Genomic DNA, 14,670 nt, shown 5'->3' on the forward strand with positions numbered 1-14,670 from the left:
AGTGGAAAGTAGATCACGACCATATGAACGCCAAAGCACACAAAGAACACCGCGTACGGTGAAGAGTGTACAAGTTGAAAATTCGATGGGTGGTGTTTGGAAAAGATACCAATACCCACAGTGTGAAGGGTGTAAGATATTATGCCGTGTAGTGTGATGTAGTATATGATAGCGTGTGTTCGAGCGTATATGATTAAGAAATGTGGTGGTGGTATGCCAGGTTTTAACCACACACATAACATCAATCTGACTTATAATTGATAAAACATTCAAACGCTTATCTGTATGTGCTGCGTTGTCTATGTTGAGTCTTTGTGGGTTGAAGAGCGTTGTCCTCATTGGTCCTAACATTGTCCATCATCGGTCAATACTACTGGGCTCTCCTCTTTGACGGTTTCAGCCATTTCTATATCATTGCCTGTCGTCGAAGAGTCCGTCGTGGAAAGCTGAGGCTGCGTATTGCTATCCATCGAGTCGGATGATTGTGTCGGGGAGACCGTTGGTATATGAAGTCGTCCGGGTTCCGCACGCGCTGATTCTTTAGCGTTTACCGGGATTCGCGGGTTAAGTGAGAAGAGGTTTGCATCATGCTTTGCTTGGTACGCCTTCTGGAGACGGTCCGCGGTAGATTAGAGGATGTCTGCGTTAGTGGAGTTGACAAGTGGGCTCAGTAGTGCATCCATGCTGCGGGCAAGAATTTTCGGCGCTCGTTCATATGTACAGCGGGCCACACGCTTGGTGCGGAGATAGTGAATTAAAGCTGCTTTCGTAGCGTCGGGATGTTGTTGGGAGCGGGGGTCGATGTTTTCATCAAGCTGCCATTTCCACGTAAGTGCTGCATGTCCTTTCACCTGGACGACAGAGTCGCTAGGAACACAAAGGCGGATGAAACTGATGGAGCTTCCGCGGCGATTTGGATGAGATACCGATTTAGACGGAAGATACCAGAGAAAGTGGTGGCGATTGAGGGCTGGTTGGGCATGCCAGTAATTTTCAAATACTGATTGGGAAAGGGGCTTGCCGTTAGGGAAAATTGCTCGGAATGTCCGGCATCGGGCGGCCCACCACTTTCGTCAAAAGGTGTTCGTGTACTGGCGGCTGCGATTGGGACTGAGAAGCTGGTGGGGTCGGGCGTTTTTTAGGGCTCGGTTTTGCAGGTTTGTCCACTTTTGAGCGGTAACTGGGAGGCTCACTGCTGCTATTGGGCGCTTGTGACCGCGATCCTTTTGCAGGCGGAGCAGGCGAGCTTGTGGAGCCAAATCGGAAAGTGTCGGGTGTGTCTTCATCTATAGGTGCACGGGGGATTTAAGGTCCCGGAGTTCGGATTCAAGGTTGGTTGTTTTTGCACAGAGGTTAGTGAGCATTTGGTGTATGTTTGATTTCCATTGGTCATCAGTCAAAGGCTCCTTGGAGATGGGCCCATCATTGTTCGGGGTTGTTAGAGCCGGTCCCAAAATTTGATTGAGATTGGCCTGTAGAGTACTGACCTGGGCAAAGAGGTTTGTGATAGATTTTGTATGTCCAATTTCCATTGGTCATTGGGTAAGGAGTCGTTGGGGACGAACGTCTCAATTGGGGATTCGGCCTGGCCCGACATTTTTCGCGGATGTGGAACTGTGGGACTGTGGGACTGTGGGTCCCCAGACTCCTTACTGGATATTTTTTTTTTGGGATTGAAAATCCAAATTTCAAGTCAACGTTTTGGTGAGGTCTGTGGGTTTTTTGAAAGTGGTATTCAGTTCTACACTGGTGACCTGCTGGCCACCGAGATTTACGTTTCGGAGGCGAAAATTTGAATCAAAGGTCCGTCGTGAAAATTAAATATGGGGAAGTGGACTGAATGAACCCTTTGCGAGATAGATCAGCTTTCTATGCGCATCTTTAGAGAATATAATTATATGTGTCGGTTCAGCTCCTTCAGGAGTCGGTGCTCGCAACAAAAAAACTTCCTTCAGCAGATAACATTACCTTTTAGCACCCTTAGCGCAGGGAAGTAAGTCTGAGCCTACAGTGGTACCAAAGAACCTTCCTGTCTGCCACTCTTCCTCAATCAGATCACTGAATATCGAGGTTGGATGCGCAACTTTAACACGACATAGTCCCATAGTACCGACTGACTGTTCTTTAGGTGCTTTAGGCATAGTTGTGGATCTAACAAAACGTTTAAGATATCGTATGACCTCATATGACCCCTAAACGCATGTATATATGCCATCTAACCTAGGTAAAAAATCATTCCCAAATTATTTAGACGAGGATAGACCCTTGAAAGCCATTTTTATTTTTGTTTATGTGTGACGGTTAGTAGAATATTCTGGACTGAAATACACTATATTGTAATATTGCAGATTTGTCCACTAGAGAGAGAGCGCCCTCTCTAGCCGTCTCTCTCTCTTCTAGCTACTAGAACTAGAGAGTGTAGAGTAGAGGCCACGCACTTTTCAGACCGAACGGACTGGTGTCTTTTTAGAAGACTATGGCACTATGGGGTGTCTTTTGAGGTGCCTGTGGTCCTATGGGGTATCTTTTTTGAAGCCGGCTAATCACGATGTTGAAGTACTACTCCCAAATATCGGTTCAACCCAAATCATCGCGCTTGTTGGTTCCGACTATGATACTTTCGATCCAGGCCAGCCAACACATGTAATAAGCCGGGCCTCCACATTAGACTCTATGTATGAACGTACTCTTAAGCAGTACGCAAATTATAAACGTACTCTTAATAGTACGAGGAACTTAAGATTCATAAATATACTCTTCATAGTACGAGGAACTTAAGTCTCCTAAATTTGCTCTTAATAGCACGAGGAACTTAAGTTTCCTAAAATGGGTTTTAATGGTTTTATTAATTAAACCTTTTCCATTTAACATATCAGATATTTGGATGAGGCTATTAAAAAGCCTCAGTAAAACACCAAACTTAAAAGAGTTGGTCTAGTTCTATTAATAGAGCTTTATTTACTTTCCAATTTTATTTATATCTGAATACTTCGGTAGCGACATGGCTCAACCGAATATAGGTTTCTAGGGACTATTAACGTTACCTAGTTGATCCTCTGATAAGCCAACCAGATGTGCCAGTCTGATGAAGGCTAAGTCGGTAATTCTTGATAGTGGCAAGCGATTGGTTAAGACAATAACTAAAGACGTCAAAAGTATTTTTATTTTTATTTCGTTTTTCTAAAGATAGGATTTTATGAGTCTCTCGGATTCGCCCCAGAATAGAGCGACAACGAAACACTAAATAAAATCCCTTCGGCGGAAACAGTACTGAGAGGATTATATATAGGTAATGTCTCAGCCTCACAATCCCTCAGAGTATTGCTGTTTTCACGAGGCAAATCTAACTTTATTAAACGTCTCATTTCGTTTGAATTTACCTACTCGTTTATTTATTCTAAGGCATTAGTATCGCCTTTATTAGACCGAATCTTACACACATGCCGAATTCATCCGTGGTCTGGTGCGGCATTGGCTTACCCCCATCATCGCTTCTCGACCGGATTATGACGGATAACCTGGTCCTTCTCGGTATTTCGTACTCTGCATGGAATCTGAGACACAGTCAGAACAGAAGTGGAATGACGTCTGTCTGGACATAACCAAGGCATACGACAAGGTTGCTCTCTCGTCTCTATTCCATAAAACGAATGGCATCCTACAAGGCTCAATCGTCGGCTCCCAGCTCTTTATTATCTACATGGATTCCTTAGCTGTCACGCTAGCACAATTTCGGCCCAAGCTCCTTCGCTCTTATTTATTTGTCGATGACACACGGATCCAAGCCCCTCGATCGGTTTTGCTCCAGCCCTTCTTAGATGACACTGATGCGTGGGGACGCAAATCTGACCTCGAACAGGTTGTCATTATACCCCCGAGTACGATCTACCGACTTGCGACACGCGGCGCCAACCCTCCGTATAAATGGTGAGTTTATCACGCCGACGCTTGCAGACGCACCTTGGAACACACATTACCTCCCCCTGAAACTGGCGCCCACACATACCGAACCGAAACACTCCAAATACCTGGGATTCCCACTCTCTCACGGAGTACCAGGAATCAACCTTGCTAGACTTATAGAATTCCTGGTTGCAGCATTGTCACTAGGTATCACCTATTTCCGCGCTTATGGTTCCCATGGCTTCAGCTGGCGACACCCCCGCAACCGACTGGTGATGTTCAAAACATTCATCCTATCCACAGCTACATATGGGCTTGAACATTATTGCCTGGGCTCCGCCTATATGGAAGGATGCGTTGAACCCCCTATTCGAGCCCTTTAACTCAGCACTCATCCCAGCAGCAGCCATCATCACGGGCACTAAATACCCTCGGTTTCCCAAACATCAAATAAACTTACTTCACCTTTGCGGCCTGCTCCACGCGCGACCATTCGCGGACTACCTCGGAGGTTGCCTGGAATACAACTCGACTCAATGGCAAGCACAAATCTACTTACCCCTCTAACGCAACCCACCTGGGCCCACGATAAACCATCACGGTGCTTCCCGTACAGTATTTATGCTCACCTGAAAACTGTACACAAAACTACGGGCGGGCGTACACCCTACCATGTATCCCTCCGCCAACGCTGTGACGACATCAGGAAGAACTCAACAAAAGGTTGGTCCAACAAGGAGATCGCGGCAATGGCCCGGTGCCAATACTAATACCAACTGGTTATAGGTAAACCGCCAGCCTCAAACCGAGACACAGCCAGACACGACAGCTTCAATCACTGCTTCGAGTCTACACCAATCCGGCTCTGTGCTATGATTGTAACGAATACGTACATGTTCACATTGCTCGACTACTGCACCGACGGTTGTCTCTGCCCTGTCTGCCCCGGTAGCCACAAGTTCACTACCAGCCTTACTTGCATCCAACAACTGAATCGACTCATCCTGGTAGGCCCGAAACTGCCGCCCATTGCCCTGACCTCCTTCAGCAATTACAGGAGTGCCAAGACTTCCACGGTATCTGGACTCTCCACAAACACCGTGGATCTTTTCTCCAGCATGTTGAAGAACCACCTTACCCTCACCCGTCCCTAACACATCAACAGATATTCCCCATACCCCGGCTAATCACGCTGTTGAAGTACTACTTCCAAATATCGGTTCGAACCAAATCATCGCGCTTGTTGGTTCCGACTATGATACTTCCCATCCAGGCCAGCCAACACATCCGAATTCATCCGTGGTCTGGTGCGGCATTGGCTTACCCCCATCCTCGCTTCTCGACCGGATTATGACGGATATCCTGGTCCTTCTCGGTATTTCGTACTATGCACTAACCCAATCCGCGGCACTACACGGCGCAGAACCGATCCGTACCACAGAGATGGGTACTCTACTTAGTAGGTCAGCAAGCGAATATATGGAACATTCGATAGTAACAGTGTTTTGTCAACGCCGGCCCGAATTGACTCAGCACATATCTTCCATTGTCGACTCACTTGACCCAAGCTACAAACGGGAATTTACTGACCACTTCTTCCCATCAATATTTCCTGAACCACCACAGCGACTATGAGAGCCATACCACATGTTCATACATTGTATCACACATACTTGCCATTTTTGAAATAAATAATATTATCCCTGAGGCCCTATGAGGTATTTGTTCTAAAACCCTAAAACCCGCTCCAGAGTCCTGGACATGTCTGTACTATTTACTATTTAGGAATATGCCACTTTAATAAGTAAAATTGACACGTGTAGAATGTTTTTTTTTGGAGGCTATGCATAGAACTCAGAAGACTCTAAATAGCAGCACTTCCACTAACATACTTCTATTTTATCAAACCCAACTGCTGTCCATATTTTTGTTTACTGCCAATCAGTATTCATTTGAGGACTGTTTTTTTTATACATAATATCAAAATCTGAAAAAACATAATATTAAAAAAGAAACAATTTTTTTTCTAATATTTGTTTTTCGAACCTATACAGTCAGACCTGGATATTAGACCAATTCCGTTCCGGCCTAATTTCCGGACTAGTATCCAAAAGACTAGTCTCGTGTCCTGTGATTAGTCAAGAGGTCATGGCTCAGTTTGACTGTAAATCATCTCATAGTGTGTATACTTCTTAATTTCATATTATGTCTCAATGATTGTATCTTCGCCTTCCTTACGGTGTTTTCTAGGAAAAAGTTTGTCATTACTGTCTGAGTCTTTGCTTCCATTATTCTTGGCGCTATTAAACCTCTCTCTATCTGATAGATGCTCACCCATTATCTCCCACAAATGTTTGTGATAACCTGTCTTGATGACATATATAAGTCCTGCATCTATAGGCTGATATACCGTTGTACTGTTCTTAAGCAAGAGTACGAAATGTACCCCATCTCTTTCCTCCTCTACATATGCACCAAAATTATCCACCACGAGGCAAATCAGTTCTTTTGTTCGCTTACGTCCTTGTTTGAGGAATACTTCAGTGAACTACCACTCTTGTAGAATCATTCCATGAGTTTTTTTTGGTCTATGTATGGTAATGGTGGGTCCACTCCTTTTAAACAGCTGGAATTATTATATGCGCCTATGACCACTAGAGAGGCTTTATCACTTCCCGAAACATTTGTGCATACGATCAATGTCACTCTATCCTTTGCACTACATAGCTCTTCAAAATTTGAAACATAAAGGGAAAAAAAATATGGCCGTGTCTGAAATTTTCCCGACTCTGGTATCCAGGTCGACTAGTTAGCCAGGTGACTAATAAACAGGTCTGACTATAATTTTTTTTTTAGGAGGCTATGAACCAAAATCGAAAAAGCGAGAATAAAGCAAAATACATCGATATTCATAAAAATATTCTATAAAAAAACAAAACAAATGTTCTGCTCAGCCATATTTACTAAATTTAGGCCCAGAAATAGCCTTTCTCTAAATTCTAAATAAATCACAGCATTTCAAAAATAAAAATTCAACGGTCCCAGCAGCCAGTCTGTACAATTTAGGAGGCTATGGTCAGTCGTTAAAAATATTTTGATATTCAGGTGGGCCATAAAAAAAAATTAGAAATACATCTCTGCGCCTCTGCGGACACTGCAGGGACTGCGACCTGCTCGATACTCAAAGCAGCCAGCAGTGAGCAGGGGTCAAAGTTGAATGAGGTCATACAAGAAGTTAATTTTGTTTTTAACAGGAACACAAAAAAGGAAAAAACACATAACTAAGAGGGAAAAGATCGACTCTATAGAACAAAGAACTAACACCTTTTTATAAAAAAAGGTAGCTACACCATTTTGTTTTCTCCGGCCGCCTCTCAACACGTTTGCTCAGAATTGAGTAGAGTCAGACAGTCACCATTTACTCATTAGTCAGTAGACACTTGGACATCCCTATTTTCCATTTATATTTATACTGTATTCCTTTTTTTATACTAAAATACAACCTTCGTGGTTGTCCGTTGTTTTAAAAATTGACCTTGCCGACGTTTCCGCCAAGCGCCTTTTAGGCCCTATTGTTGTATGTGGTTGACTCGTTGTTGTGAATGCTGTTCACTACTAAATACGCCTTGTTTTATTATCTTGTTGTTTGTTTGTTTGTTTTTTTATTACAAAATTAGGCAAAAGAGTCTGAGAAGTGCAGACTCTTGAGACTTTGTGACATTTAAAAGCCCGAGAGTCTGAGACAGGCTCTGGCTGAGAGCCTGAGACTTCATACAGAAGTAAACACAGAACTACAGACTTCAGAGTTTACTGTTCAGACTTCAGACAGGATGCGGGGGGTTAAAAAAGATATGTGAGTTGAGAGTTGTCAGTTGTGTGAGCACCTCTCCCCCCCTTTCACTCCCCCATTCCCCCCCTGGGAAGTCAAGAGTTATACATGATGTAAATTCTGATTAGTAAACAAATATGCCAAATATTTGCATTTGCTCCTTTTTTAAAAACAACATAAAAAAAAATCAAATATCTAAATAACTAAATGTTAACATTAAAAATAATATTTTCTTCTTTTGACTCCGTAAACATTGAACAAATGAATATCAGTTTTATTTGTCGGTCATCACTTATCAGTGACTAATCGTTGCATAGTTATATTTATAGGTTTATTAATTTGTTCTGTCCATTTCCTTCTGTGGAACTCTTTATACGTTCTATTCATTTTGATTTAGAACAAGGAGTAATTTAGGCTATATCTACCAATAATACGCGTTCAAATGTGTAGTACATAGACCATAGTACATACAGTATATTTCTTTTTTCAAAACATTTATAAAAGAACTAAAATAGTACTTTGTTTTAAAAAAAATTAAAATTAAATTCAGAATTCAGAGTTTTAGACACGCAGACGCAGTTTCAAGTCGCTTTTACTGAAATATCTTGTCCAATTTATACCCTCAGGCCTCAGCCTCAGGGCCTCAAGCTAACCTCATAACGTTTGGCGTCGTGTATATAAAAGTTGATCAGTTTAACGGATTACTTTTAGCGTTGCAACGTAATTTGGTATATTTTGACTTATATATTGTGACCTAAATAGTGCACCTCTTCCGTTACTTTTAGTTTCGAATTCGGATATTACAATGAGATGTTAGGACAAAAAAATTGGTATGTAATAGGAAGTCGGTTCCTTTTTCTTTCTTTCGGGATGAGCGTTTCCAAGCTGGTGCAGTTTCCGCTGTGTATTTACATTGTAAAAACTAAATAAATAGTACTTTGTAAATGAGTAACTGTGTATTGGAGGTGTACCGTGTACTGTGAGAGTCTGTGATTGCGGTTTTTAAAAATGGAGAATCGGTGATGCAGTCTTTGCGACGCCAGTCCCAGATCATAGCCTTCTGAAAATTACACAAGCCAGGCATGGTCGAGAGAGCATACAAATTTTGTGGTTTACGATTTGGGAGTAAAACCGAGATTTAGTTGGCGGGCTTTTTGCGCCATTTTAATTCAGTACTAGATCGATAATAATCAATTAAAGTGGCATATTCCTAAATAGTAAATAGTACAGACATGTCCAGGACTCTGGAGCGGGTTTTAGGGTTTTAGAACAAATACCTCATAGGGCCTCAGGGATAATATTATTTATTTCAAAAATGGCTAGTATGTATGATAAAATGTATGAACATGTGGTATGGCTCTCATAGTCGCTGTGGTGGTTCAGGAAAGATTGAGGGGAAGAAGTGGTCAGTAAATTCCCGTTTGAAGCTTGGGCCAAGTGAGTCGACAATGGAAGATATGTGCTGAGTCAATTCGGGCCGGTGTTGACAAAACACTGTTACTATCGAATGTTCCATATATTCACTTGCTGACCTACTAAGTAGAGTACCCACCTCTGTGGTAAGGATCGGGTCTGCGCCTGGTGTTTATGGATGTAAGGGCATGTAAACATAGTGGTTATATGCACGTGTAGTTTCAATTCGCTTGCGTATATCAAGATTAACGATGGTGACTTGCGCTGTTGCAAGTTGCAACAATAAGACTGGTGATATTGTCTCTGGTATAGTCATATCTATGTTGCGTATACCAAAACTTAAAAAACATCCCAAGCCAAGGCCTGGTGCGGATCATAAATTAGGTGGATAGAAGCTTGTTTTAGATCATTCATTGCAACTGATACATATACTTCTAGTCTCGTGGCTGATGCTTATTGGAACAAACCAAAAGCTGACCATCGTATTTGTAGTATACATTTTCATCCAACCGTTCTCACAGAAAAGAAAACAAATGGAGATGAAAGGCAAGTGTCACATGTAGCATCAGTGATAGGTGTAGCCCGTACCATGTTCCTGAAGTCATTATAAAGCCTGTTAAGGAACAAATTTCACGGGACAGACTACTAATACCATACTCTGAGATCTATCAATTAGATCGAGGTTTACAAAACTCAAACAAACAGTTAAAGGAGCAATATCTGGTAGCAGAACGTGTACGTAAGCGAGCACGTATAACGGACGCGGAGTATGAGAGAGTAAAATCAGACGAGCTAGCAAGTGACAAGATCGATTCTTTTCAGTCTTTATTAGAATCAATGCCTACACTGCATAAGCAATGGCCTTCTCAGGAATGATGCAATTCTGATTTTATCATTTTGTATCGATTCGAATCGTTCACAATATAGAAAGGACACCAATCTAACACCTGAAAATGACACTTTGGAAATCTCTAATTAATAGGAGTACCAGGAGAGAGGGTCTCAGGCATGAAACGGTTGTTGGTAAAAACCTGTAGAATAATTCGATAATGATCTCAGAGCAAGATAATCCACTGAGAAAAGGACAGGATTAGAGTTGTTAGAATTTAGGACAATATGGTATTGATTCCTCCTAGCCAATACGGAGGGTTGGCGCCGCTAGTGAGGAGGACGTCTAGGATCTTAAAGCATTTAGGATTTTTTTTATCAAGGTATTTACCCCTGACAAAGTTCGTCGAACATGCATGCTCTAGTCTAATAAGGAAGGCTTTTATATCGCTTATTTTTTATTTTTCCGAATATTAATCAGGTATAATTTTGAACTATTGGGATAGGAATTCCTAAAAAGAAAAATATCCTGAAATAGGACTCGATTATCCAATAAGAATCAAGACTCAATTTGTTTTAAAGAAGGTGACGACTCGTCACTATTTGAGCGGTACCAGATATTTTATATCAGAGTTGGGTCAAAATGGGTTTATTTACAATTTGAGAAAATTCAGTACAAATTGACGTAATAGTGACGACTCATCATTATTTGGCCTGGTACTGGTGATATCTAGTCCTGGTAAAAGACAAAAACATGTGTCTACTATTAGTAAAAAAATACAACTGGTTTTGGACCTTCGCAATATGTCTATGACATATATCAGACTTCTGACTGGAATAATAGACTTGTCGTCTATTTGTTTTAGGATCTAGGCAAAAATTCTCAGTAGTATTTTTTCTTAACTTTTGGGCTTGGCTCAGCCCTTGTCCCAAGTATCCAAGAGCGGATTCCCATTCGATTCCCGAATTGCCGATGAGAAGTTGCTACATAGTTCGTTTGCAAAAAAAAATTTAATTCGAGAAATCAAGCATTTGTAATTTGTTCGTTTTAGACCACAGAAAATTTCGGAAACGCATTATGTTGAAGATTATAGACTATTCTATTAGCTTAAATAGTTAGATTTGTCGAATAACACACTTCTTTTGAAAATGTAATATCATGCTGTTCTGATGTGCTTCTTTGGTTTAAAGTCATTAGTAATCCAAAATCGAGAGAGTGGTCCAATGATGAACAATACTTTCTACGTTTCTAAAATACGAATATATTTAAGTCAATAATTGTCCTCCGGACAATAGTCCGATCAGGCATACTATTATATTTGTTCTCTTGAGGGTCATGCAATAGTGAGCCAAAATGTACAGATAGTGCACCCCAATCGGAAATACTTGTTTGCCGAAAGTCCAAAACAAAATGAGGGAGGAGGGGGTGAGTTGTAGACTGGTCACTGTAGTCCAGACTCCAGACTCCAGACTCAACAGAGTCTCAGACAACGTTCATACTCTTGGCCAATGACTCTTGGAGTCTTGTGACCCGAGTCTGACTCTTTAAACTCAATAATTCTTGACCTCGGACTCGGAGTCGTATTTCTATTATTTGTATTATATTTTTTGTTTCGTTTTCTTGTTTTATCTCTTTATTTATTTTCAAAAAATCAAATTTAAAAAATTAACAGCGTCATCATGATGTCATGTGACCGTCGGGCTTTGAAAGTATGTTGGACCTTAACAATAATACTGAATCAAAACGAGAAAAAAAAGGCTTTTTTTTTTTGAAAGTTTCAGACGTTTTCAGGAATTCAGGACTTTCAGTTGTTCACACTAGAGTAGAACACATATTTGGTTGAGTCTTGAACCGAGTCTCAGTCTGTTAAATATGCACTGGCTGGCTGGAATGAGAATCTGTACTGGCGTGTGGGGCACTGCTGAGCCAGCAGGCCTGACAGGGCTGTGCTGACTGCTGAATGCTGACTGCTGTGATTCGTACCTGACAATTCGGCTAGTTTTTATAAATTTTATTTTGGGACGTTCCCTTTTAATTGAAAAACAACGCATTTATCAGGACTGCTCCCATAGGATATATAAAGGTTGTTTCATTGGTTTTGTGGACTACTCTTTCTTCTCAACTACATTTTAATAGAACAATTCTTGCCAAGACAATAGAAGTAAATAGCAATGGACATCTTTTCTAAAAATACCTAAAAAGCGTTTGTGTCAGAGTATGTGTCCTGCGAGTCTGTGACTCTTGTGAGTCTTGTCATTGTCGTCACTCGGTTTGTAAACAAGTCTGGTGACTTGTGAGAGTTGAGGCTACGAGAGTACGAGTCTGCGATTGTCTGTCTGTCATTTTTATAAATATTTTAATCTTTTGTTTGAAATACTTTGTACCATATAAAGTACTTAGCCTCGGACATTTACATTCATAAATTAGAGAATTTAATTTGAATGCTACAACAGATATACGACAATCATGACATATTATAAAAGAAGTTTGAACGATTATGGATCGGGAGCGTATGGATCGTATGACCACAAGTTCGCCGACGACTGTTATACAGATGACTCACACTGTTGTGAATTTGATTGCAACGATCGAGTACGTGGCGAAGTAATCGTGCATAAGCAGCCGAATAGTTACTTCGGGCTCCAGTTTGTAAATATGAATGGCCGGCAATTTGTTTCTAAAGTGGATATTGATCCCGCTTCAGCTGCCTATCGTAGTGGTCTATGTCTTGGAGACCGCGTCGAGGTTGCTAATGGACAAACTACGGCGGATATTCGGTGTTTACCTCACATGCTAGATCAGTGTAGTGCAGTACATCTGGAGTACACAAGACAACCTTTCTTGAAGGACATTGAGGTGTGCTGGAATCAGGATATCTCCTCAGTTCTAAACGAAATCCACCAAGAACAATGGCTGCTTATCGCTATTGAGGACACGTGTATTTTAGATTTAAATGATACCGAATTATGTGCTAGGGTGAAAAAGATGTTCAAGAAACGAGAAACCATTACACTGAAGGTGGTCTACGACCAAATGGGCTTGAAGTTCATCGACGAACTTGCCTACTTGATAGCTGTCTCCGATGGAAACCTCACTCTGAAGGAGTATCTGGATCCTACCTTAAGCGTCGATAAACCGATTGTTCAAAAGAAATCATTGAGGTACAAAATTTTCTCTTCATTGAGAAGATGTAGTGATAAAACTACAAACACTGCCAGAACTAGTCTACGAAATATATTAAATGTGTAGGGATTGTATCCCACAGTCAAAACGAAAAATGAGAATGTTCAAACAATTTTTAGTGTGGTTATTTTTCACTACAGTGGACGATAGTGATGAATGAATACGATATTAGGGTTTACTTTCGTATGCAATTAAATATACAGATGCGTAATTCAAAGGTCTTTTTGATATATGTCCGTATATTGACTCTGGTTTGTGTTGCAATCTTAAGCTAAAATATCTATGCTCAGTTATCATCATTCACATATCTGAGTACATCACAAAGACAGAGATTCATTCTATGATCTCAAAAAATCCTATTTTATAATCGTTTCAACAGTGGAGCATGATTATTTGATTTCTTTATCACTCGTCGAAGGTTTGTATAATGAGATGGGCATACATGCAAGTTTATCATATGAAAGGATTTTAAAATTAGATTTATTGGAATAATTTGCCGCTTTGCAAGGTCTTGAATGGAAAGACTCATAAAGTAAAGGTGTGTCAGGTTTGCTGCAGAATGTAAGCAACTTGAAAGTGATGCGAGTCAATGCGTAAATGGCAATTGCATATGCAACTTCGGAATCCAAACTCGTCATCCATGTAATACAGTTCGCACCCAACAAAATGCTGTCGAAATAGGTGTAAGGTGGGTGTGCCATAGGTTTGCTGCAGAATGTAAGCAACTTGATATTAAGTGACGCGAGTCAATGCATAAATGGCAATGCGACTTTGGCTCAAGACCGAACTATTAAGCGTGTACACTTAGCAAAAAAATATTTACCGATACAACAGTAGAGTATCAGTTTTCGGTTCATAATATACACCTATCACCTGAAATAGAATTCACCGCTTCAGACTAGAGAGAGAGAGCCAATGTTCTGTTAAACCTGTGACTCTGTGAGCGTGAATTCGTGGATCCATACTTCTGAATACTATTAAAAAAATCGTTTCATACATAGCCTTCTAAACTATGCAACAAGAAAAGAAGGCATGTAAAATATGATCGTTTGATTTGCACAATTGCACTGTAGTTCATCAATGTTGAATTTAGTTTTGTCCCGTTCAGTGGCAAATTTCAGGTCCAAGGGATTTTGTCCTGTTCTGAGTGATTTCATTAACCGCATTTATTTTTTTAAAACATAAATTCAAATATTTTCACTCGGTTCATATACATATATATGAATACTCGGGCTCGGGCTTTAATAATTTTATAGTGACGGGTGTCACTTAGACAAAGTCAGTAGAGCTCAGTCAGTAGACCTCTCTCTATTTAGTATGTATGAGACCTCCGGGCTCAGTGACTCTGTGAGTGCGGACCTAATAAGTCCGAAGTCACCAGTTCAAGCCTGGTACGTAGAATACACCAATTTTGTTCGTATATTTACTATTATAGCGTTCGAACCTGTGGTATGGAGGAAATTAATTATACTTTTTCGGGTATGTATTTATGTATTTATATATATATTAATAT

At 40.7% G+C, this 14,670-nt stretch overlaps 1 protein-coding gene across 1 annotated transcript; it reads left to right on the top strand.

The window, feature by feature from the left end:
• The first annotated feature begins 12,314 nt into the window (after positions 1-12,314).
• On the top strand, positions 12,315-13,386 carry SARC_10191 (hypothetical protein). The gene has a single exon (XM_014295775.1). It carries the CDS (start codon positions 12,441-12,443, stop codon positions 13,221-13,223), a length of 783 nt encoding a protein of 260 aa, XP_014151250.1. The 5' UTR covers positions 12,315-12,440; the 3' UTR covers positions 13,224-13,386.
• Positions 13,387-14,670: the final 1,284 nt, after the last annotated feature.

Source organism: Sphaeroforma arctica (assembly GCF_001186125.1).
Source record: "Sphaeroforma arctica JP610 unplaced genomic scaffold supercont1.1166, whole genome shotgun sequence".
NCBI classification, from domain to species: domain Eukaryota; class Ichthyosporea; order Ichthyophonida; genus Sphaeroforma; species Sphaeroforma arctica.

Coding starts and splice junctions, on each gene's coding strand:
- SARC_10191 (XM_014295775.1), top strand. CDS start 12,441: ATGACATATTATAAAAGAAGTTTGAACGATTATGGATCGGGAGCGTAT.